Source organism: Oenanthe melanoleuca, chromosome Z (assembly GCF_029582105.1).
Source record: "Oenanthe melanoleuca isolate GR-GAL-2019-014 chromosome Z, OMel1.0, whole genome shotgun sequence".
NCBI classification, from domain to species: domain Eukaryota; kingdom Metazoa; phylum Chordata; class Aves; order Passeriformes; family Muscicapidae; genus Oenanthe; species Oenanthe melanoleuca.
The window spans coordinates 74339266-74365647 of record NC_079362.1 but is presented as its reverse complement, the minus strand read 5'-3'; the positions used below and the strand labels follow the sequence as shown (position 1 = coordinate 74365647).

The 26382-nt window shown below is 43.2% G+C and overlaps 1 protein-coding gene across 2 annotated transcripts in view; it reads left to right on the top strand.

Annotated features, from left to right (window-relative positions):
• Nucleotides 1-3520: 3520 nt before the first annotated feature.
• The window catches only part of ST8SIA5 (ST8 alpha-N-acetyl-neuraminide alpha-2,8-sialyltransferase 5), a 42261-nt gene continuing 19399 nt past the window's right edge, over nt 3521-26382 (top strand). Inside the window, exons 1-2 of one of the 2 annotated variants that reach the window (XM_056514645.1) lie at nt 3661-4229; nt 20023-20130. In XM_056514645.1, the coding sequence (XP_056370620.1) occupies nt 4099-4229; nt 20023-20130 (239 nt within the window). In that variant the 5' untranslated portion in view covers nt 3661-4098. Of the gene's footprint in view, nt 4230-20022; nt 20131-26382 lie in introns of both variants that reach the window. The other variant, XM_056514646.1, reaches the window with a different exon arrangement.

The window sequence follows — 26382 nt, the reverse complement described above, 5'->3', positions numbered from 1 at the left end:
CTGGCTGAGCAGGCAGGAAGAGACAAAAAATCCTGAAGGGGAATATAAGCATATCTTGTTTTACCCTGCACCTGTATGATTCTGTGAGTTTAGCATGTTCAATTATGTGTTCTGTGATTTAAACAACCAAGACACAGATCTGCTGTTCTAGACACCAAATACTCTTGCTTTCAGTTGAAATTAGAATGCATGATCAGTCAAACACTGATTCAAATGACAGATTCAGAGAAAGATACTTAAAAAAATTCCCAATCAGACCTGCCTATCAAAAATGAATTTTTCTAGTTCATTTGCATTAAATAATAAACTGCAGCTCAGTAGGAAAGGCTTCGTATTGTCCTTTCAACAGAAAGAGAGACACATGAAGTTATTCCTTCCACAACAGAAGTAGAGTTTGACCCCTACCAGATTTTGTCCTCTTGCCAATTCACCTTTCCTTGTGTAGCATGGTCTTGGCTTCTTTGTCTTTGAGATTTAATCCTAACTTCTTTTTAAAAAAATAAATAAATACAGACCTGGTTCTTTGAGCCTCAAGAGCAAATGATGAGCTCCCATTGGAGCTCAGTGTGAGGAGCGTGTTTGTGTTTGTGTTAGAGCACTCAGAGTCTCTCTGCTCAGGCTGGAGGAGTTTCTTGTGACAGATTATCTCTGGTGATATTTAGCAAGCAGCTCACATGCAACAAATAAAGGCCAGACACGTGTAAGACTGACTGCTTCTGGCAGCTTCATATTAAGATCCACTTTGCCAGCTTTGCTTTAGACTTTGAAATCTGCTCCAAGAATGGATGCAGGAATACCCATTCTGAGCTTGATTCTGTTGTGCTGGAAATGTTATAAAAGCAGGTGGATGCAGCATTTGGGGACATGGGTTAATGTGGACCTGTCAGTGATGGGGGAATGGCTGGGACCAAAGATCTTTCCAATCCTTCTCAGACTCTAGAGGGGATCTGTTATTGTCTGCTGCTTGTTTAAGTGCAGGGTGTAAAATTATTTTTAAAAATACTTTTTTTTTTTCTCTGCAGAGGCCTGTAGTTTACAAGTCAAACTCTCAAAGGGCCCTGGAAATGAGTGCTGACACTGCTTTTTCAGCCCTTCTAATGCACTCTAAGAGGGTTTCACTCACAATAAATATTGCAGGCAACCTTGAGCATCCTGTGAAAATTTGTCAATATACAAATTTCTCTATGCTTGCACAGAGCCAGTCTGCTTCCAGTTCTGCAGTGTTGTTGTATTGGGCTGAGGAAAGCAAACAGATTTCTTTTTCATGTGACGTCAGGAATGATGCCTGTGCAAGCTCTGGCACAGAAAACATTTCCTATTTTTTGTAGATACCTTTGTAGTTTGTTCTTTGGGTCTGTAGCTCTCCTGCTCATGGGTCTTTCAGGTGCTGTATCTTCTGGCCAGTCCTGATATAGCTGAGAATGATGAGAGGACACAGAAAATCAAAGACTGATGGAATACATGGTCTGTTTGCTGCAGCTCAGGCTTACCACCACCCCAGGAGAAAGAGCTTCTGCTAGGCACAGGAATTTGGTGCATTACTGCACAGATCTCAAGAAAAAAAATCCCTTTGAATGGAGGGCAGTAAAAGTAGAAAAGCTGAAAGTATTTTCACCAAAACCTAGGTGATATAAGAATCTGCAAAATCAGTGTCACACCTACAGAAGATCATAGGAAGCCAAATTCTACTCTCTGGTACTTTGCTGTTATTGTAAAATGACTCCCAGAGCAACTGAGGCAAATTTCTCTGAGTTTTCAAAGCTATCAGTAGAAATCAAACAGTTCAAATCATTAAGTAAATTTTCCTTCACATCTGAACTTACTGACCTTTACTAAGCTCCTGCATACAAATCTGCCTGTGTAGTATCTGGTGGGGTCTCAGCCTGGCAATTTTCATGGCCATACAGCTTTTCCTTTTCCTGAGAGGATTTATGGCTAGCTTCATCTAAATGGTGCAGTTTCTATATGGAAACAGTCTCATATGATGTGAGCTTACATGAACGGATTGTTTAAATAAATGTATTTGGCCCCAGGGCTGATGGCTTTGACAATATGGAATCAAATTGCTTTTAGTGTTTAACTCTAGTATGTGTATTATTATGTGTATAATTATGTGTATTATTATGTGTATTATTCCCAGTACAGTGCATCCTAGTGAATTATTTTTCTAACCGAAATATTGGTTTTCTTTCCATGGTTCTGGAAGAACAAAATGGTAGAAGAGTGTTTCCAAGGAAGTATCAGCATGTCCTTGCCCTCTACCTCTACTTTCCTTGGATAATCTTTGATCTGACCCAAGGGGTCCCCACTCTATTTATGTGCAAGGTGATAATGGAAGCATTTAGCAGGGTTCAGAAACAGAGGTGTGGGAGCTGTGAGAGGCACTGAGGCAGGCCATATCAGGGGCTGGATCCCTACACCTCCTCTGCAAAGTCAGTTGTGTCTAAAGCGCTGCTCTCCAGCCTGCAGGAGTTCAGGGTGACCAGCTTCATACCTTAAACACTTGTGTGACTTTTGTTGCTTAAAATTAGGTAAGGCAAAGCCTGCTTTAGTCATTGTCTGTCTCGCCTAAATTGCTGTAGGTCATGCTGAGGACTAACCCTGCCTTGAAGGACTATGTTGAAAGGGTTGCACAAAGTTACCTTTGGCCCTTCTTCACATGGAACACCAGTTACAGCTGAAACAAAGTCCATGGACACTCCCTGTTTGCTGCTCCACACAGCTGGGCTGCTGGCGCCCTAGAGCAATTTGCATACACTGATTTAACTGTTGGAAAATCTATTCTCAGACAAAAATCTTCCTATTATTTTAGACAAAGGATTTTTCCCCCTTCATTTTGTTGTCAAAATCCTTTTCCCATCTGTTATTGGGGCAAAACAACCTCCTAGTCTGGATGTTTCATTCATGGGTAAAGCTTTCACTAGAACTTCTTGGAGGGTTGGGGCAGATTTTTCTCGCAGTGAAATGAGTGACAAAACTCCCCCTGAGCTGAATTCAGTCTCTCCTAAAAATGAGGGGTTTTTAGAGGAGTTACAATGGCTCTGGACAAGGTCTTGTTGCTCTGCCCTTTCAAAAGAGAACTGTGTCTAGCGGAGGAACAATCAGAATATTTGTCTCTTTAAATGAATGGTTCTTAGAGCCTGCACTGAGAGGCAGGCTCCCTCTCTGCGGCTGTGAGGCTACTCAGAGCCTCCAATAAATCAGCATGCAGGCACTGAGAGCTCTGTCCTTGAAGGGATGCACAGTGACCTTGCTTGTGCTTACTCTGGAGGAATAAGGGAAACAGAGGAGCCCAAAGAGTGAGTGGTGTGTGGCTGAAAGCTCTGCATTCTGCATGCAAATGCCACAGCACCGGAGCCACGGCACGGACGGCACGCTGCTGCACAGAATGCAGTTTTCCTGCTAGCCTGGCCAGACTGCTGCTGCTTCTGTGTTCCTTTTTTTTTTTCTTTTTCTATCTTTTTTTTTTTTTTTTTTAATTTTCTTTTTTTTTTTTTTTTTTTTTTTTTCCCCCCTGCAGGGTTCTGAATGAAATCCTCATGATTGTTGCATGCTTGTTCAATAATAGCACGCCCCAGTCACGTCTCCTTGCGAGCACATTTGGTCGGAATCACTGAGCAGAAGCAGAGAAGAGCTGACGACTATGTGCTTCCAACGCAGGTTGCCGGAGCCCCGTGTTTGCCATTGGCTGCAGTTTTCTGGTTTGTGTGCAGCTTCCCCCATCTGGAATATGAAAATGGGATTGAAGTAGATAATTGCTAGCAGCGGGTTTTCAAGAGAGGCTTAGAGGGAACAGAATGCCTCTCACACAGCACAGGCTGCCTGCGCTGAGAGAGCTCTGAGAGATGATTTTAGATGTTACCCACGTCTGAATCTCCTGGAAACTTTACCATGGAAGCAAGCCATTGCGCACAGTCCTGGAGCTAACATCCAAAAGGGGCAAGGAAGGGGCAGCAGGGCCAAACAATGGGATACCTTGTCCTTGGATTGCTCACAGAAAAGCCAGCAGGCATTCCCCTCTGCCCCCCAGCAAAAAGGGCATGAAGGTGGCGATGAACTGAATTTTACCCAGTGAAGCTTCAGTGGCTTTTAAGAAGGATGGGGTACACTGACCCTTCGTCAAGCCGGGATTTGCTGGGGAACAGAACTTTGTTCTTCATCTTCATCTGCGCCTTTGCCGTGGTCACCTTGCTGCAGCAGATCCTCTACGGGAGAAACTATCTCAAGAGGTAAGGGGGGATCACAGGGAATAGGAAAAGTTGTCTGCTCTGACTGAGGGGAGATGGAGCTCCAGGCAGACACATGCAGCAGTTCAAACCACTTCTCTGTGTTTTGCTGACGATAACAATATCTTGTCAGTCTGGGAAGGTGCATCCAGCATGTGTAATGTTTGTTAGATTATGAATGCAGGAGAAGGTTAGGCAGAATATAATGTTTTGTGAGTTTCCTGGATTTTGTTTTAGTCCTCAGCTGCGGCAAAAATACAGGTTTGTGTTCAACTTTAACAGGCTGGTGCCACCTGAGTATTTGCCCCTGATCAGACCCTGCCTTACAAGGCTTCCCACTCTGTTTAAGTTCAGGTTTAAATGGCTTGAGAGGCTGGATTGAGGTAGCACGTTCATTGCTGAAACTTCAATGTCTTTGGAAACAAACATGCAGATGCAGTTCCTAAAATCAATATTAGTGTTCCAGATAACCGAGAGAGCACTTTATTTTTGCACTGCTGTGTTCTTATGGATTGCTGCTGAGACTGCTTCACTGTAGAGCACATCAGTCTTTGATCTGAAAATGCTCTTTTCACAGCAAGCACCGATGGGGCTCTATAAATGTTTAACCTTGACCCATGCAGAGTTTATTTTACTTAAATGTAGTTTGAGAAGTTACAGCTTGCATGATTTTATGAAGATGAATGTTTCCCTTACATGCTTTGAGGTAAGTGTTTCAGTCATGTAGGCAGCTGCTGTGGAATTTTTTACTGGAATTAAGCTGCATTCTGGCAGGAGAGATCAATGGTTTGGTTCTTGCCTTGCTTGCAACTTATGTAGTTGTTTGCCTTGTGCCAAGAACAAGCAAAATGCTGGCAAATCAGCAAACATTTCTCTCTGGGAGGGAAAAGCAAGCATGATATTAATATGTTTAGACAGAAGTGTTGTTTATCCACAGAGCAATTTGTGTGCCTTAAGTAGCACAAGGCCTTGTCTGGGGGACTCTGATTTTTGGGCACCTCAGCTCCATAAAAATGTGACTTCCTCAGCTGGAAGAAGCAAGAATGAGCAGAAGTGTAGAAAATATGGGGATTTTTGGCTTGGAGAAAATTGAGGGGAGAAAGGATAACTGACTTGAAATACCCAAATTAAATCTTGGAAGAAACCAATAAATACATCTCTCTAAGCACCCATAAAGTGATAAAATGTTGAAGCATGAAAGATTTGGATTTAATAATGATGGGGAACCTTTAAAGAAAATAGTTACCTGCAGAGGTATAAAATCTGGGGGCTTCAGGAACCTGGCAGGTAGACAAGGGTAGGTCTAAGCTTTCTCAGTGTTAAGAATATGACTTTACGGCCAGGTCGAGGTCTCATCTTGCCTTATTTTCTCAGTTTTTCCCATTTTTCCTGGAGGCCTGGCAGCCCTACCAATCCTTCCTTGTCCAAAATGACTGCAACAGGATTAGAGAGAGGGAAAATAAATCCTTAGTACAAACTGAAACAAAAAATTGGCAGAGTAAAGACAAAATGACGAGAAGATGCAACCAGAAATTCTTCTACTGAGTGATTTCTGTGGTTTGCCTCTGTCCTGCCTCTTGCCCTGGGAGCCTCTCCTGTCATCATCAGGGAATGAAAAAAGGCTGATATCCAATTCCAAGGATTTCAAGGAGAAAGTCTGGTTCTGAGCCCTCTGCCATCAAAGAGTAGGGACATGAGCATATAATTTGTCACTTGGACTGGAAAACACAGTTTTTTTGTTGGTTTTTGTTTGTTTGTTTGTTTGTTTGTTTGTTGTTTTAACTTTGACTTGCAATAATTTGTTTCTTTTCCCTTTTTTTCCTCCCTTTTTTTTTTTTTTTTTTTTTTTTTTAAATCAATCACGTGAAAATAATCTCATAGAGGGCTCCCCTAACTCAGTGCAGGGGAAAAAAAAAAAAAGCACCTCAGCTCCTTTCTACTGGGATTTGGCAGTTCCCATCTTCAATGGAAATAAAAATGCAGGATGTGGCTGTAAGTTTTTGGTGACAGAAAAGTGATTCAAGCAGTGGCCTGAGTTGTTACCACAATATTATTACAAAGGTACTTTTGTTTTTCCAGCTTTCCTTTCCCTCCCTCACTCTTAATGCCCTGTAGTACCTTCTGGTGAGCATTCCAGGGCAGTCTGATTGCCAGTGAGCTCCGTGCAGGGGCAGCTGTAACCTTTAATTAATTTTGCATTTCACAAATCTCCAGTGTTAAGCCCCCTGCCAGAAGCTGATTCCGGCTGCAAGGCTCCTTGGACGTGTTATAACTTGTACCTGGTGGTTTTGGAGAGGCTCCTTGGAGAGGGGAAGTGGGATATTTATAGGTCTGGTGCCCCTTGCCAAGCTGGAGTTTGGGGATGCTGCCTAAACCCACAGCCATTTACTCAGATTCCACATGCTGCTTGTTTGGGATGCTTTTGCGTGCATCCCCACACCTGCAGCAACAGTGAGCCCCACGGCCTCTTCCCAAAGCAGCAGGAAGAAATCCCCCTGTGTATTTGGAGAAACTTGAAAATTGCCCTAAAGTACTCTTTCAGTAAATGTACAGTGCTTTTAAGTCTAAATATAACACTGGGGTAGCTCTTTTCTCTGCAGGAAGATGGTGGAAATGGGTAAAGGCCAGCAAGGCAGGGAAGTGTGACCTCAAACAAGCAGCTTGTGTACAGTGCTGGTGACAGCATAGACTCAGGACTGGTCCCAAAGAGCAGAGAAAAGGAGAAAAGGTACCATTTTCTGGGAGAAAGATAGAAGAGTTTGCTGGTTTGATGGCCATGAAATCCTACCTGAGGCTGTCCACGGAGGCTCAGGGTCCTGCACTTGCCCATAGCCATGTTCCAGAGCATCTGTGGGGGTGGCAGGACTGTGGACAGGAAAGGATGCTCCAGGAAATAAACTCTGCTCAGTGAAATTTAATAAGAGGCCAAGGGGCCCAGCCTCTGATCAAAATTCTCTCTTTCCCCTTACGGGATGTTAAAGGACTCCTGGCATTGCTGGAAGAAGGGGACAGTGCAGAGATTGAATTTCTAGGCATTCACACATTTTCCCCTCACTGTGTAATGCTCTCCACTCCTTCCTTTGCAGTTTTTACACAGTGTCATCAGAAAGCAGAATCCTGTCCAGCTTTTTTTTTTTGCTCTTTTTCAGTTTTCTCCTGAGTGGGATGGATGTGGGTGCTCTCACCAAGGCCAGTGTTTTATCCCTGTAGTTGCAGCTGAAGTCCTAACGAGAGTCAAACTGGAGAAATGACATGGAGTAGCTCTGGTTTCTGTAGCTTCTGATCCCGAGTAAAAAGGATGATGAAATGAGATATAATTAAGGGACTTTAATACCAATCTCTGGGGTAATTATTTTTATTTTAGGATTAATGTGATGATTAAAAATCCACTGCATTGATCTGCTAAAGTAGGTTAAATGCTGTGGACTTCTGCTTAAATCCAGGGCCGCTGCTTGCTTTTGTATTGACTCATCTTCCCAATGCTCGCCTTTCAGCTGAATTTTCTTTTGAATCAGATGCTCAGATGAGGGCTGGCCTTTTTTTGTCGGCTCTTGTTTGGCCAGTAGAGAATAATCCTGGATTACATCAGGAAACTGCCACTACAGTAGAAAAATGTTGAAATCTGTCTTCAACTCCCAACCTGTAGCATGGGAGAGATCAATAGGACAGTCCTTCCCTTTGGCAAGGGAAAAATATCAGGGCAAATACTTTTCTGTATACCAATATTCTGATGGCAGGAAATTCACTAAATTCTGGGTGTTTTCACAGACTGAATTCTGCACAGGGAGAGTGTCAGCTGAAGAAGGGAATCTGCACCTTTAAAACTCATTTTCTTCAGCTGAGTGAGGAGACTACATTTTCAAAACTATTAAAGACACTAAACAAATATTACCCCAGGGCCTGCCAGAGGGCAAATAAAAGATCTCAAAGAATCACACAGCAAGAGTCAGCAAACCTTCCCATGCAAGTAGACTGCATTATTTGAATGCTTTGTATCTTCTAAATGAGAATAGAACATCATCATGTATGTGTGCCCTCTTACTAATATCAGAATCTCATGACCTGAAGTAAACCCACCATATTTTAATATCTTAGGCAGCTTTTATTCAACGATTGCAAATCAATTCCCAGACATCCCTACTTCTTACCATAAAAGATTATTTGTGATCACTTTCTGCACTGCATGGACTAGAGGACTAAACCCAGAGAAAATAAACCTGAACTACACATTTGAGAGATTATTTAGTCTGTATCCTAAAATCATGTCATTCTTACAGCAGGGACAGCAGGAATTGCAATGGGGACATAGAGGCTACATGTGGCCCAAGCTGTATTTTGTCCTAAACTGGATTTTTTGTTCTAATTACAGCCAGCTCAGGTCAGCTGAGAGCTCCTGCCCCATCCCTGGCACATGCTCCTCTGGCCAGCTCATAACACCCTGTGAAAGTATTAACTATAACCTAAGACCATCTATTCCTGTGTTAAAGCTCTCCTTCCATTTAAATATACAAAGGTCACCAAGTGAGTCATCTCTCTCTGGTCATACAGCTCTGTGCTTCCAGTTCTAACCAGAGGGAATTACGGCCCCACAGAAATTACATGTATCCTGTGAGTCATCCGGATGAATCCCTCACAAAGTGCTGGGCACGTCTTGGGTTTGGGAGGTTTTCTTCAGAACAAAGCAAAGTCTCCAAGCCATTTGGAACACCAAAAAAATGTGTGTTTACAGAATACAGACATCACTTTAGAGTGGCCAGATCTAGTCGAGCACAGCAGGAGAAGCTGAGACTCCAGCCATGCTGCTCCTGTTACAGGACATTCCCAAGACCATTTCATGGGGTGCAGGCATCCCTGTTGGCAATAGGGTGGAGAGGGCAGAACCAGCAGGGAGCTGATAGATTAACTCAGCTGTCTCCAAAATTGTGGGATCACAGAATCCCTGAATGGTTTGGTTGGAAGGGACCTTAAAGCTTATTTAGTCTCACCCCCTTCCATGGTCAGGGACACCTTCCACTGTCCCAGGTTGCTCCAAGTCTCATCCAGCCTGGCCTTGGACACTGCCAGGGATCCAGGGGCAGCCTCAGCTGCTCTGGGTAGCCTGTGCCACCACTGTCACAGGGAACAATTTCTCCTAACATCTACCCTAAACTTACCCTTCGTCAATTTGAGGCCATTTCTCCTTGTCCTGTCCAGGTCCTTGCAATAGTTTCTCTCCATCTTTCTTATTGGCTCCCTTCATGTGCTGAAGGGCCAAAATTAAGTGACCCCAAAGCTTCTCTTTTCCAGGCTGAGCAATACCAGTTCTCTCAGCCTCTTCTCACAGCAGAGCTGCTCCATCCTTCTGATCCTGCTGGTGGCTTCCTCTGGACTGGCTCCAACATGTTGATGCTCCTCCATGCAAAGGCTCCATGCAGCCACTCCATCCCACTGGTCATCCCATTCCCTTTCTCACTGTTGCTGTTGGTTGCTTTATGCAATTTTCCTGAATCCAAAAATCTTTCCTTCTTTTACTTAAAGATTTGGGGATTTTTAATTTTAATTTTGCTTTTAAAGGAGAGCATCAAGTGGCTGAAGCTTTAGTACTAGAGTGTGAGGAAATGTTATTTCCTCTCTTGTGCTCCCTGGCAGTGCTCCCCATGGCCCTAATGCAAAAAACCAGCAGGGTTTATATCCCTGCTCACTCTGAGCTGCATTTCTAGTGTTGTTTTGTTTCACCTCTGCTGTTGATATGGCAAAACCACCTGCTGGTCTGGTCACTGAATTGGCAGTCCTTCTCCACTCTTGAGATGACAGTAAATTAAGGCAATAAGCATCCTTTATTTCAGTGTTTTACATGTGTAAATTGCATTATCCCAAGAGTGCCACTCCCTGGTGTGTTACACCATGGTCCTTCCTGACCTCAGTCCATGAGAGATGTGCCACTACAGAGTGGTCTTTGGACACTTGCCCCTTTTACTGTGGCCACACAGTAGCTCCTAGGCCAGTGTCCACAAGCCCACCCTGTGGTTGCTTTGAATCATGTTAGGCTGTGTGGGAGCTCTTCAGCAAGTTTTCGCCCTGGAGCAGAGAATTATACGTGTCCTGCTTACCAGCCAAGAAATGGTCATCGTCATTACTGATTAATAGAGGCAATTAAATCTTGATTCTAATTCATGTAGGACTCAGCAGCAGCTTCCTTCAATCTAACTTTGTTGTATGAAGATCTAGGCCTGCTTCTATCTCTGCAAACAATTCTTCTTGTGTATTTGGCTGAATATCTGGGTTAAATCCTCATTTTACACAGATGTGTTGCCTCAATATGACAAATGAATAGCTGAGTTTCACCAATGTCCAGCATTCAACACCTTTTCATCCAATGTGATTTAGCTGCTGTGGCATTTCTTTTAGAGAAAAAATGCCATCAACTTGTTTTATGATGTTTTGAAAAGAATTACCTGCTTGGCCTCTGTGGGCAGATACAAAGTTCAGGCTTGCCTCCATTTGTAAAAAGCCAAACCCAGAGCCTTGTGTTACCATTTTGGGCTGTATTCCACCCATGTTCCTCACAGCCCCAGCTGTGATGGATCACACCCTTGACCACTGACCTCTGTGGCCAGTGTTGATGACCTGGTAACTTGTTCTTTTACTTTTGACCCAGTTGGAATTTCCTGATTGTTCTTACACTTGCTGGACTCGGTTCAGGCATAATTACTGTGCAAAGCTCTGTATTTTCTTACTTCCACTGTGCTTCATTCTTACCCTTGATTGCTTTTTCATTTCATTTCTCAATTTTTAATTCAAGTGTATTCATTGCTCAGCAGTCCATGTCTCCCTCAGGCAAATCATGGACTTAACCTCTCATTTCTTTGAGGCATGCTTGCCCTCTGTTGCTTGTATCCATTTTGCTTTTCCATCAGCCCTGCAGATAGTCCCTGTCCTTCCACGTCCTCTTTATTTAGTTAGGTTTATGCTTTAGTTCTCAGGGTGAAAGCCTTAAAAGCAGCCTCTGTCACTGGTTTGGCATTTTCTATCAGAACAAATACACCAAAATCTCGGTTTTTGACAGTCCTAGCTGAACATCTTAGGCTGTAAATATTTTGGAGTGGTTGTGTAAGTGGCGGGAGAAGACGATGCCATCCACTTCTGTGATGGAGAGAGGGAATATTTGCTAATCCTGAGCCTGGCACTGAGTGCACTCTCATTGTCTGTGAATTCATTTTGCTCATTGTCTTCAGCATGAGCACTCAGGGCAGTGTAGGGACACTTGACCTGATGATGAATATATTAGTACTGGAAACTTGAGATGCAGTGCAATTATTTTAGTCAGATCTCGTGTGGTGTGGTGAGATTTGGAACCTGCACTGCATCAGGCATCCACCAGCTCAAATGTCAGAATTTGCTGGTATCTTAAATCATTTGGGATTTCCTGTGAGTCTCTGTGCTCAGGGCTTGATTGTTTTGTTCTTTTTTTGACTTTTCTGTAAAACCACCTACCTCACTATAATTTCATTCTGTTGTTGGTCTTGTTGAGGCTGCCCCTCAGTATCACAAATAATGGTATTTCAGTTATGAATTATTACAATTAATTAAATTGTGAATTATTATTACAAATAGGATTGATAAATAGTATCTATTATTCCTTAGATGTCTATCTTCCAGCCACAGAAGAGAAAAGTTAAGATTGTAATGGTTTGGAATGTATCCTTTGATGTTCTTGATATCCTGGTCAACATTAAATCCAGTTTTAGCCAACTATTTGAATTTGTTTTATCCTTCCTGGGAAGCGATTTTAGACCAAGTTTTTTCAGACATTGGGTGTGAATATCTGATGCAAGATTTAACCCAAATGTGAAATATGCTATGTGAAACAAAACCTTTTTTCGATGTAATAACGGTTATAATCCAGAAGCTTCCCACCTATGTTTCCAATTTTGCTTTTTGTACTAGTCAAAATATACTCCTCCACCATTTTAATACTACTATTTCCCTCTAACATAAAGAGCTCAACTTGTCCCTGGTATAATTCTGTAAGGCCAAGAGTGTGGTGAAACCAGATGTGCTCCTTTCCCACATCCTCCATCCATATTTTGTTTTTCATGGGGCCCATGTTATTTAATTTCTTCCTTTTTGCTGTGAATATACCATTCCTACTCTTCCACCTATTTTCATATAATTTTAAAAACCTTTTAATAATCTTATCCCTGTGAGATGGCAAGTGATCTGCTCCGTAATTACTCACTATCAGTCAATTTGCAAAGCTGTAGGTCACTGAGACAAAGGTTGATCTCTATTAATGCAGCGAGCAGAAGTATGTATGTGCTTGTATCAGGACTAAAACTTGCATTTCTCTAATTTCTGTGGAGAAATAACTATTTCTATAAACTTGGCTGGTCAGACTCATGTCTGCTTCCACTGAAAAATATGATTTTTTAATGGACTCACATAAGAAGGGAAGTACATTGCTCAAGTGTCAAGGGAAATATCTGGCCCCAGCAGTGTTTTATTTATTTGTGCCCTGCCTGGCAGGGTTATGATGGCCCTGGATTCTGGACTGAAAGAGGCCAGCACATACATGGTATTTCCCTAGAATTACATAGCACAGGTGAATTAAACCTGGAATGCTACAGCAGATCCTTTCTCCCTTCCCTTCCCTTCCCTTCCCTTCCCTTCCCTTCCCTTCCCTTCCCTTCCCTTCCCTTCCCTTCCCTTCCCTTCCCTTCCCTTCCCTTCCCTTCCCTTCCCTTCCCTTCCCTTCCCTTCCCTTCCCTTCCCTTCCCTTCCCTTCCCTTCCCTTCCCTTCCCTTCCCTTCCCTTCCCTTCCCTTCCCTTCCCTTCCCTTCCCTTCCCTTCCCTTCCCTTCCCTTCCCTTCCCTTCCCTTCCCTTCCCTTCCCTTCCCTTCCCTTCCCTTCCCTTCCCTTCCCTTCCCTTCCCTTCCCTTCCCTGAAACTTCCCTGAAACTTCCCTGAAACTTCCCTGAAACTTCCCTTCCCTGAAACTTCCCTTCCCTGAAACTTCCCTGAAACTTCCCTTCCCTGAAACTTCCCTGAAACTTCCCTCCCTGAAACTTCCCTGAAACTTCCCTGAAACTTCCCTGAAACTTCCCTTCCCTGAAACTTCCCTTCCCTGAAACTTCCATTTCACTGAAACTTCCCTGAAACTTCCCTGAAACTTCCCTGAAACTTCCCTTCCCTGAAACTCCCTGAAACTTCCCTGAAACTTCCCTTCCCTGAAACTTCCCTTCCCTGAAACTTCCCTGAAACTTCCCTGAAACTTCCCTGAAACTTCCCTTCCCTGAAACTTCCCTTCCCTGAAACTCCCTGAAACTTCCCTGAAACTTCCCTTCCCTGAAACTTCCCTTCCCTCCCTGAAACTTCCCTTCCCTGAAACTTCCCTTCCCTGAAACTTCCCTGAAACTTCCCTGAAACTTCCCTGAAACTTCCCTGGAACTTCCCTTCCCTGAAACTTCCCTTCCCTGAAACTTCCCTGGAACTTCCCTTCCCTGAAACTTCCCTTCCCTGAAACTTCCCTTCCCTGAAACTTCCCTGGAACTTCCCTTCCCTGAAACTTCCCCGAAACTTCCATTCCCTGAAACTTCCCTGAAACTTCTTTCCTTCTTTCTTTTTCTCTGTGCTGCATCTTTTAACTTGTTGTGCCTTGTATATTTATTTAGAAATGGATTTGGGTGTTTAAAGTGATATTTAACTATTCAAGAAAGCATTTTTCTTGTTTTTGTCATCTGGCTTAATTGTGTTCAGGGACTGAGTCTGGACTTTTGTCAGGAAAGAGGTTTTGGACACAGGCTGGTCTGACTGGGCACTGCTGGGCTGGGTTTGATCTCAGTGTCTCACTGTTCTCTGTGGTAACTTTAGTCCTTTACTCCTTTTGGGCCCCTCTAATGTCTTTTCAAGTGCAGTGTAAATAAACTTGCGGGTTTTGGCCTGTTCAAAATGAAAAGGGACCCTTGTTTTTGCTCCAAAACTCCTCTTACTGCTGTCTCTGCAGGCTGCTGTGCTTCTGTTCACTTGTGCAGCAGCCTGTCACACTGGAGACTCCTGATATTCCCCTCACCCAAGCTGCTCTCACTCCCTGATCCATTTTAGTGAGTGCTTCCAATCACTCTCATCTGCAGGTCACTCATGCATACCACGGTTTTCATTTTATTTTCCGTTCACTCTGTGGACACAGTGAGTCATAGTTTCCTTATTTTGCAGAAAGAAGGAACTGGATCTCTGGCAAGATTAACCATCTGACTTTCCAACACCTCTGTGACATCCCTGTTAACAGGCTAGGGGCATCACTTTCCATTTTCAAAGACAGCAGAGTGATCATTTAACACTAAAGTCTTCAGCTCCTCCTCCTCCTCCTCAAGGGCACAAGAATTACAAAACAGGGAAACTGAGGTACAGTGAAAGTGATTTTCCAGTGACTTTAGGAAGCCTTTTCATGGCCTGGATTGTTAGTTATAAGGACAGTGACTGGATATGATTTCTGTATCTGAGTGGTGTGCAACAGGGAAGTGCAGCACAATGATGAGGCTTGCAGAAAGGGGATTATAAAATTACTAATGATATATATGGAATTAATGGATGTACTATATGCTTATAACTTCAACAGGAGCTGGAGTCATAAAATCTGGATTTCCTGTCACCTCCTAACGGCCTCCCTGTTAGGGACAGTGTATATGGAGAAAGGACATGAGAACTGCTGGAAAATGAGAGGAGAAGTAAAGACAAATAATAGAGGGAGCTGAGAAAGACAATGAAATAATTTTCCTTGTTCTTGGGAGATCAATATCTTCCTTCCCTTCCTCTGCTTCTCCTTCCTTACCCATCTGTTTAGGCCAGAAAGCTGAGTCAGGCTTTGGCTTAGCTTCACCATTATAAAACAACATTTGTTTCTCCTGGTTTTGCTTGGGTTTGGATTTAGTCTGCCTGTGGTAGGTGCCAAATGGGGGTAGTGGTAGCTGTCACCTTTTAAAAATGAGTGGAAATCACCTGCTGCCTGGGATTAAATGGGACTGGGGAATTGACAGTGGCTGGAGTGGCAGGGGAGCCCCTCAGTCCCTGTCACCCAGAGGTGCTGATCACTGTGTCACTCTGCCACCTGCACCTTGTGCCTGGAGAGCCCATGGATCTCCCCTGAGCAGGTTCTGCTGCACACACAGTCATGGCCCACTCTCTGCGTACAGCCCAGACATAACCTCCAGCTGCACTTGGAGACTTTTGGGTCTCCTTCACTTAGCAGCTCCCTTTTATAAGCCTTGCCTCGTGTTCTGGAGTGATTTTTCACCTTCCCTTTTCAGAAGGACAATAGGCAACGCTGAGGGGGGATCTCAGTGTGACAGCAGCATGGGTGCAAAGCTTCTCTCTGCAATTCATGTGCTTGCTCATTCTTGCCTTACAGTTCAAAAACCTCATGATTATCTGACATCCTCTGCTATTAAAACCTCTGCTTGTGTAGGAGTTGTTTTTTGTTTGGATTGCAGCAACAGGCTTTCAGTCTTTGCTTCCTGCTGCTTCCTGACAGCCGGTTTTGACAAGCCCTTCAGAGTCACTGCTGCTTCGTTAATTTTCTGGCTTTTCCCCCCTCCTTCTCCTATTATTACTTTATGCTGGTGTTTATTTGACCACACACTGATTCAACACTTACAGTTACCAATTAGGATCAAAATATTGCTTTGACATTTACCTGAAACTCAAGGTCTCTGTTGCTAAGACATCCAACTTTGTGGAGTTTCTCCAATGCAAGGCAGAGCATTGCTCATGCTTTTATTTGTTAGGGGTAAGTCTTGTGATTAGTGGTATCCATAACTGACGTACATCTTCCTTGATGAACATTTTGCTTACATTCATGGGCAAAACAAAGCATCTCTGCACTTAGAGAGTTTCTGGTTATTACACCTTTTATGAATTCGTTCCTTTCCATCATCAGCATCACACGTTGGGGACACATACCAATTTAAGAAGTTGTTATAATAGGGCAAATTGAGCAAATGGCAAAATTCCACTTTGCAATCATTGGCAATGATTCCAGGTTTAAAAACAGCCTTTCTTTCTTTCATCTTAAAATTAAAATTACCCTTCCTTCCTTCCTTCCTTCCTTCCTTCCTTCCTTCCTTGCTTCCCTCTCCTTTTCTCTCCTTTTTTCTTTTCTTCCTTCTTTCCATCCTTTCTTTCTTCCTTTTCCTCTTTCTTTCTTAATTTCTTTCTTCTTTTCTTCCTTCCTTTATTACTTTCTTTCTTTTTTCCTTTTTTCTTCCTTTATTTTTTTCTTTTTTTTTTAACTGTTAGACATGAACTGTGAATTATGTAGTAAACCTCTGTCTAAGTAATTTCCTCAGCTTTCCTCACTCTCCTTACCTTCTTTTAACCATTCCTTACCTTTTTGCTCTGATGTTTTTTCCCCTCCTTTTCTGTGTTTTCATCCTGTGTGTGCTTTTGCTGCAATTCTGATTCACAGAACCTTAATTTGTTTACCTGTTTAAATTCAGTTAGTGCTGAGAGTGAATATGGTAGAATTTGACTGAAATAGAATGTCATAGAAAAACACTGATGAAGCAGTTAAAGTCTCTTTTCTGTTTTCTCAGGCTGTTTGCACAATTGGCCAGACAATTTTTATGGATGCTTACAACTGAAAATTGAGAGGATTAGAAAATTTTATATTTCAAAAATTAATTTCTTCCAACTCAAGGCTGATTGAAATCAGTGGTAAAGCTCTCAGTAATCCTGTTAGAAACAGAATTAATTCAGTGTTTTTAAATATCTCATCCTTGGTTTCTACTCAGTCCTAATACCACAAACCATGATTTATGGAAGTTGTTCTTACTGTGAAAAAGAGATTTATTGTACCATCCCTGCAAGAAATGCAGAGCAGCAGCTTGGTCTCAGTCTTGCAGGCTCACAGTGAGACACACAGCCCTATAAGCTGTGCAAAATTTCTTTGGTGGGGTATTTTGTGTATTTTAAAATCTGTTTTCTGTTAATCTCTGGATGCCTGTTGCAAGAAGAGCCCTGTGTGTCTGTCTGGTTCAGGGCTGGACACTTAACTTTGATCTGACCCTAAGCTCAGCTCACAGCTCTGTACTTTGTCCTTAACCACAGAGAAGTGTCATACCCAGATCCCTCAGTGGATATTTTTGTACCCCAATTGGATTCCCACCCTGACACTTCAAAGCTGAGTACATTGAGCTGGTCATCATGTTTGCCATTCCTCAGGGCTCCTTAAATCTTCCTTGGATCTTACCCAAAACGTGAATGTCCTTTACACTTGGTGCCTCTGCTGAAATGCATGCCCTTCCCCAAAAACAGCTTGATGAAAGGGGGGCATTAAAAAGCGATTTTACAATTTGTTTTGCTTGATGGACAGATTCACCCCCTCCACCTTGGAACATTTACTTAGATTTCCTTTCAGCTGTGGAGTAAAGACTTAGACAGAGACAGGATTTTACTCCATGTTTTAATTCTTCATTTAATCTGCCTGAATATTGGCTGTACTGTAGGGGAGTTCACCTCTGTAGGACACACCAACACCAGCCATTTATCTGGATTAATGCTCTCTATTTCAGTTCACAAGCAAATATCTAAGCCCCAAATAGAGAACTTAAATCCAATTAAAAAGCAAAATTCCAGGTTGATTTTCTCACACTTCTACCCTCTCTCCCAATGTATCATTCAGTGATGCCTTTTGCAATTAAAAGATATTTATAAAGTCATATACTTAAATGTCTTTTACAAAGATATATATTTGAAGAAATCATATTTCCATACCAGTTACAGTGTGATAAAAAATGTGTTAGACTGTGGTATATGGGAGAGAACCAAAATCATGTCTTTCAACAAGCTTCACAGTGAAAGTCTCTGAGTAATTTTCTTATATTTTCTCACACCAATATTCCACTCATAAATTGTACCTTGATCAGATCAGCAGATTAAAATCTGCCAGAGAAACACACAAATTATGGGCCTGCCTGATAATCCAGAGCACTGCATTGCCCTGTGGCCATTATAACATAACATCTGCACACTTTGATAAGAATCATGGAATAGAAACAGGGTGGTTTGGGTGGGAAGGAAAATTTCAGCCTCAGCCAGTGCCACCCCCTGGCATGGGCAGGGACACCTTCCACTGTCCCAGGCTGCTCCAATTCCCATCCAGCCTGGCCCTGGACATTGCCAGGGATGCAGGGGCAGCCACAGCTGCTCTGGGCACCCTGTGCCAGGGCCTGCCCACCCTCCCACCAGCAATTCCTTCCCAATATCCCATCCAGCCCTGCCCTCTGGCACTGGGAGCCATTGCCTGTGTCCTGTCCCTGCATGCCTTGTCCCCAGTCCCTGTGCAGCTCTCCTGGAGCCCCTTCAGGCCCTGGCAGGGGCTCTGAGCTCTCCCTGGAGCTTCTCTTGTGCAGCTGAGCACCCCCAGCTCTGCCAGCCTGGCTCCAGAGCAGAGGGGCTCCAGCCCTGCAGCATCTCCGTGCCTCCTCTGCTCTGGCTGCAGCAGCTCCACGTCCTTGTGCTGCTGGAGCCCAGGGCTGGAGGCAGCTCTGCAGGTGGGGTCTCACCTGAGCACAGGGGCACAGGGGCAGAATCCCCCCTGCCCTCTGCCCACGCTGGGGGCTCAGCCCAGGGCAGGGGGGCTCGGGCTGGGCAGGTCCAGCTCTCACCCACAGCACCCCCAGCTCCTTCTCCCAGAGCTGCTCCCTCTGCTCATCCCCAGCCTGGATTGACCCAGGTGCAGCTCCAGCACTTGGCCTTTTAAACCTCATGAGATTCCCCTGGGCACATTTTAACACCCCATGTTGTTCCATCTTAATTCCCTGCACTAATAATTGCTGCCAATTAAACAAGAGGATGGATGTGGCCAGAGAAATTCACCAGCCCTTGTCATTAGCCTGGTGACCAGCAAAACTGTCAGAGTTCTGGATGCCCTTTCTTTCAGACAAAGTGTGCTGGCAGTTTGCTTTCTGGCTGTCCCCACACAGCCCAACTGGGAAGTTAACTTTCACTATTGGCAGCACCAAATGTTCACAACTCAGCTTGCCAGGCTTCTGAAATAATGAAATTGAGCTAAAAAGAAGATTAAAAATAACAATCTGCAAGATCCCTTTTTGTTGGCTTCTGAGATAAGGAAAGAGTTTTGACTTGTGTTGTGAAATATTTCCCCAGCATTCTAAAATTTCTACCCTGCTATTGATGTAATTTCCAGAGGACTGCAGCCATCATGGTGTTTGGAACAAATCAATGAAAGTTTGGAAAACAAGGTCCTGTGATGATTGTGCTTATGCATTGGCTTTAAAAAATGCCATCTTTCCAAAGAGACAAAATAAGAACTATATTGTGACTTCAGAGACGTCATCAAATGACACATCCTTTGTTAGCACAGCCAGCAAATCAGGGGAAGGACCCAGTGCCCACCACATTGAGCAACTACTGCAGATGTAAAACTGAAGTTTGGAGCTTTTACTTCTTTGGCCTGGTGGTTTCTCCTGCCTCCAGCTTTTTGCCCTTGTGTTTTGGAGAATGAAATTTCCACCTCCATATACATGTGTGTTATTTATGAGCACAGATAACTACTGGCCTTCAAATTTGTATGGGGTGCCTGCTATTGTTTTCATCCAAGGACTTGCAGAGTCTATGGGAAGTAAAAATTAATTGTTACCTTAGTAAGGTGATATCTTGTTGTTCTTGGTGTCTTTTAATTGTTTTGGATGAATGTGTTATAGTCACATTTGTATGTTAAGAAATAGGGCATGAGAACTCATGCTGATAGACTTAACCTAATGAATGATATCAAATATCAACTGCCTCATTTTCTTGCTAGAGGGCTGCAGTTTAGCTGGCAGAATGGAGAGGAATTGGCAAATTGGACCGGCACCTTTAATTTCACGGATGACGGAGCAGTGAAGAGTGGCAGTGACACAGGCACCAGGTACCAACACCCGAGGGAATGACTGTAGACATTTCTCTCTCCTTGTGTGAACCACAAATGTGAGCACAGGCTGTATGAAAAATGAGATTGCAGTGTGCTTTGGCTGCTTGGCACTGCTCTCCACAGTACAGAAGATGCCAGGGATGCCCAAGCACTGTGCTGTTTTACCCCTTGCAAGCCTTGTTTTGGAATATGCCATAAGCATCCATGAAGTCTGCAGGAGGGTGACATCTATGTCCTGGCCTCTCCTCTTTCCCTAACAATGCTGTATGTCAAGTTGTGGCAGTATGGGAGAATGGGACTTCAGCAGAGAATGTCCCAACATGACAGCATTGGTACACACAGAGCCCACTGGGGAATGTGGTCTTTAGAATAAAAGATATATTCCATGAAAATGTAGTTTAACTTGAATTCTTCTCAGGGCCTAGCAGGGGAAAAATGTTCTGTCAAGATAAGAGTGAAGTATTTCCTTTATTTACAGTATTTGGCAACATGAGAAGCACTGATGTGCTGCTGCACTCTTTGTACTTCCTACTTTGACATGGGCTCAGGTGTCTAGGACCATGTGCAGACTCAGAAAACTGGCAGCAGTTGTGCCTAAGGAGCTCTACAGCTATCCCAGGCCATCTGCACAAATCCAGGCATGGATGTAGGGTGGATATTTGGGCTATCTTCCTGGAACACCAGTTGCAGGGGTTAAAAATCCTGAGTCATGTGTAGCATCAAGTTCAATAAGCAGAAGGGAAATCTTAGGAAGAACAGTAAAACAAAGAAAATACTAAAAACAATTAAAGGATCCTTACACTTAATACTTGTATATAAGTAAGACTCTAGATAAATTGCCCATCTTATTGTAAATATCATCATTTTGTAACAGTACACCACTACAGCTGTGGAGCTGATAGCACTTCAAAGGCAGGCAGAAGTTGCAGAGTCTAACCTGCCAGAAATCATCCTGTCACTGAACCACAGCAATGCTGCAGTTCCTGTTCAGGCTCTTGCTGTAATGTGATCCTGTACGAGTGCTGCCTGCTGCTCTGCTGGCTGGTCTTGTAAAGGTTCTTTATAAGAGCAACCAACCTCCACTGCAGTTTTTCACTCAGAGCAGGGGAAAAAAAGGTTCATGTGTATATGTGTGTCTGTCTGTCTATCTATCTATCTATCTATCTATCTGTCTATCTATCTATCATCTATCTATCTATCTATCTATCTATCTATCTATCTATCTATCTATCTATCTATCTATCTTCTACTCCAGTCGCCTTTTCAGTGTCTGCAATATATAGTCTGTATTTACAAAGTCTTCAGTGTAGGCACTTGGCATATAAAAGAAACTCAGTGTGACACAAAGACACACATCATTTTGAAGGCATGAGAAAACAAACAAATATAGATTTCCTCCTCTAGACACCTTTGACAGAGACAATTGAGCCATCATTGATTGCTTGACTGGGAACTAAAACCCTTGAATACAAAAGACACAGTTGTGAGGGGCTGAACCACAGTGCTGCTCTCAGTCTCTTCAGCCTCTTCAAAGACAAAGAGGTTCAAGGTGCAAGTGATTTTTACACAAACAAACTGCACAAGCTAGATATAAACTGGAAAAATTTATAGTATCAATAATAATTAAAAAAAAAAGTATTTCAAAGCCTGTGTTATGTAGTATGTCAATGACTGTGTCTCCACTGCCCAGGCTCCCCAGGGAATGGGCACAGCCCCGAGGCTGCCAGAGCTCCAGGAGAGTTTGGACACTGCTCCAGGGATGCACAGGGTGGGATTGTTGGGGTGAATGTGGTGGGTCTCTTCCACCTCAGGACATTCTGTGGCTCTGTGTTACCAACAGTGGAGCTGAAAGGTTTTCAGTCAGGGATAAGTCTGCCTGCAACATATTTCACACCTAAGCGTGTTAGAGATATTATTTATCCTTTTGTCTACTGTATGAAACCTGAGAATATAGAAAAATAAAAAAGTACTGTGTAAGTGTGGAGATGAGACTGTGTGGTGACTTCTGCAGAGCTGTGTCAAAATTGTTTACTATTTACCTTTGATCAACTTTCTGACTGTGTTGTCACCAGACATCTCCTGAGAGTCTTTATCTGACAGTCAACTTTAGGCTGTTGATATAAAATGAAAACAAGTCTTCCTCTAATGAATAATTCTCTCCACTGAATGGAAAACTTGCAGAGTACATTTTGCAGAACTGATTTTATTTGTATATGTTTACAGGACTCCAGAGAGATGTCTGAGATGCACAAAACTAATTGCATGTCAGCATAAGCACAGAGAATGCCTTTCACTGCATAACTCTGCAGTTTGCTGTGCCATTACCTTCTTGTAAAAGGTTTGGTGTTAAAAGATATTAATTGAAATAGGTATTAATATGATTTCTATTAACCTGTACCTTTTATATATTGAGAGAAAATCACATGTTTTTTCATGCATTTGTGGTATCAACTTGAACATATTCTAGAACTACTCTTTATCTTTTAATTACATAACTTAATACAGGGTAGAGACACTGACAACTTATCCTGTAGGAGTGAAGTTTTAGATGAAAATGCAGGATTTCCAAAGCAAAAGTGTGCTGAAATAATGAGTGCATTAGAATTGCAAGTCAGCCAAACTTCATGAGAATTGTGGCCTTAGGGAAACCAATGAACAGTGAAGATTAAACACTGCATGAAAATGATTAAATAAGAAAGAGATGAAGATTAAGGTGATTTCAGTAAACACTGAGTCACTCCTTAGATATAATCACACAATAGTTTGGGTAGGAAGGGACCTCAAAGCTCATCCAGTCCCACCCCTGCCATGGCAGGGACACCTTCCACTGTCCCAGGCTGCTCCAGTTCCCATCCAGCCTGGCCTTGGGCACTGCCAGGGATCCAGGGGCAGCCACAGCTGCTCTGGGCACCCTGTGCCAGGGCCTGCCCACCCTCCCACCAGCAATTCCTTCCCAATATCCCATCCAGCCCTGCCCTCTGGCACTGGGAGCCATTGCCTGTGTCCTGTCCCTGCATGCCTTGTCCCCAGTCCCTGTGCAGCTCTCCTGGAGCCCCTTCAGGCCCTGGCAGGGGCTCTGAGCTCTCCCTGGAGCTTCTCTTGTGCAGCTGAGCACCCCCAGCTCTGCCAGCCTGGCTCCAGAGCAGAGGGGCTCCAGCCCTGGGATGGCTGAGGGCTGAAATCAAACACACTTCTCTCACTGAGCCCTGCTCTGACAGCTCTGCTGGGCTGGGGTAAAGCTAACCCAGCTTTCATCACAATACTTCAGACAGGTCTTCAGACTGTGTAGGAGCAGCCCATGGAAATAAAACCTTATGTCACGTGTGTGGTGCAACCAAGAGTGTGGGTCCCATTTGTGTCACCATTTGTGTCTGCTCTGGGCAGACACATGACAGATCTCAATTTGCTGGGCCTTTCTGGGCACCAGAGCCTTCATTTTGATTCAGATTACATTGCTGAAGGCCTTCTAGGTAGCAAGGAAATTGTGAATACTTGCAAGAAGTAAAAGTGAAGCACAAGAGTGCCCCAAAGCCATAGGGATTCCAAACAAAGGAGGACTATCCACACAGATGTAATAGCAACCATCTGTTGAACACTGGCTTATTTTTGATTCTTGTGCATCACCCATTACCCATAATTTCATCTTTTGCATTTTACTTGGCTCTAAGCATGATTAAACCTTACAGCATCCTTGTAGTGAATCAGATAAAGGGTTTTATCTAATGTTGGTTTTGAGGAGTGAAATGTACAACCCCTTCCCAGAGCTCTGATTCTTCTGCTCTCCTTTTAATATGTTTTGCAGCTTACTGGGATTGTGAGTCATCATGCTTAAATAATTTTTCACTGGCAAGAATCTGCCTTAATGACAGGATGACTTATCTGCCATAATAGTTGGTTTATGGTGCTCTCTCCAGTCTACTGGAGCTGAAGATAAAATTCAATGTAGAGTTTTTGTGGTGAGACCACAGATGTGTTTGATGGGTGACAGGGGATAATACTTTCTTGGCCTGTCAATTTGTACACTGAATTCTCTAGTATGACATTATAAAGCTTTGTCCTCACTGGCTACAAAATAAAAAGTAGAATCAATTTGATTTATCAAATACGTGTTGTACAAAAGTGAACATAAGGGCTTAGGATTTTCCTTAAGTCACATTGCTGAGTTCCTCATACAAGGATCCTAAAATCTAAAAAACCACAAGGGAAAAAAAAAAAAAAAACAAACCAAAAAATCCCCAAGAAGTAGTTGCTTGCAATAAGCTAAAATGTGGGTTTTGAGATGTCATTGATGTAGAAGGGTTGTCATGAGTTCTGCTATGCCTTCTAGGTGGGTGGTCGTACAGATAACAACATCAGCAGATCATTTCAGTCAGAGTGAATGGGAAAGGGCTTGATTAAAACGCCCAAGCAGCAGTTTATTAAAAATCTGAGGGTTTTGAAATGAAATTGGGAAAACAGGGCTTCCTGCAGTATACTCCAATGCTGCTTGTCAGGAGACAGTGTTGGTTTGATACAGAGAAAGACAAGAAGCGCCAACGTGTCCCCGAAACTTGAACTCGGTGTAAAATCACACACTGCACAGTGGGAGAACCTCTAAATGCAGATGGGTGTCAGTCTGTGTCAGAGAGGACCTGGGAAGCACCAGGGGATGGTAGTGTTGAGGGACTGCAAGGTGGGCTTATCTCCAGGGAGAAGCAGGAGGCAGCCTGGACTTTGCTGTGCCATTTAGGGCTTTTCCTGCTGGAGCTCCTGCTGCTACACCCACGACTGCTGCAGTGGAGCTGTGTTTTGCAACTTACTGTGGTGCTGTGCTAGGCTGAAACCGTGGAGAGGCTTGTGTCCCAAATCAGTGGACAGATTGGAAGGGAACAACGTGCCTTTGGCAGGAGTGGATGTTTGGTAAATTCGCATTGCTAACGTGGTATTGAGCAGCAGAGACAAGCAATGCCAAGTGATCTGAGTGTGGAGTTTGGAGATGGGAGATCATAATCAGAATGGCAGTGAGCAGCTAGTGCTTGTTTGCCAGGAGCTTCCATGGCTAACCTCAGGGCATGACAACCATCATCTTCACTGCTCAGATATGTAAGATACCTGTGGAGTCATGGGACCAGGTAAAAAAAAAAGAATCCAGAAAAGGAGCACCTCTGAGGAAAAAAATTGTGTGTTTTCCACTTTTCTGGGGATGTTTAGTGAGCTGTCCATGAGCAGCCTTTAAAGGACAGAAATATAAAAGCCACTCCTCCTCTGTAGAAGATCAGACTTAGGAATTTAGGGCTGGTCCGTGGAAGCACTTTTGGTTTCTTGAAAGCAAAAAATTTTAACTTGGAAGACAGGCATAATATCTTGGTAAACTCCAAACTGTTAAATAGGACAGACCTATTTAACACCATCTATTATAAAACCCCAGAAAAACTCATGACTCTGTAAGACCAAACATATAAAAATATCCTAAGTGAATGATCAGTGGAATCAAGAATCAATAGCTTTTAACCTCAGCTACAAGAATCTCCTAGAAACTTGAGTCTTTGTAAAAGAATTCCAGATTCTGAACTTTAGTTACTCTGGTTCTTATAGAAAGAAAGCCAGTCTTGAACTAAAGATGCCATTTCTATCTTTAGCTTCCAGGCAATGTATACTATTTTTCCTTGCTATACTGTATTGAAAACCTTCCTGCCACTGGTAATTGCTTCCTGGTGCAGTATCTCCCTACTCAGTCACCATATGTTTAGATTAAGCTTCACACGCCTCTCATAATTTTTTAGAATCCAGATAATTTCTGCAGGTCCTCTTGTAACACAAACCCCCAAAGATGCAATGCCAGAGCTGGATGCAGTAATTCAGAAGAGATATTACTACACAATATATACAGAGATATATGACCATTTCCTCTTGCTTACATTTTTTTTTTTAATATGACACAGGCATATTTTGCTCCCACCCACAGAGTATACTAAAAGTTCATGGTCAGTTAGATATCTACTAGCACTAGAGATTAAGATGATACAGGATTTAAACCAGTTATTGCCAGTGACAAGCATGTAGTAGACAGGAGGAATGTGAGCTGTCTTTTGTAATATTTGTTGTCCCCAAGGATGAGATAACAGAATAGTTTCAAGCTGTGTAAAAGAAGCCTGCTACTTCTCCAGTCTCCTCTGGAAGAGCCCACAGCTCTTCCTCTCTCAGTTCAGCCTTTCAAGCACAATTCTGTTGTGGACAAGTTGACTTGGGCTCTTAAATAGCAGAAACAGC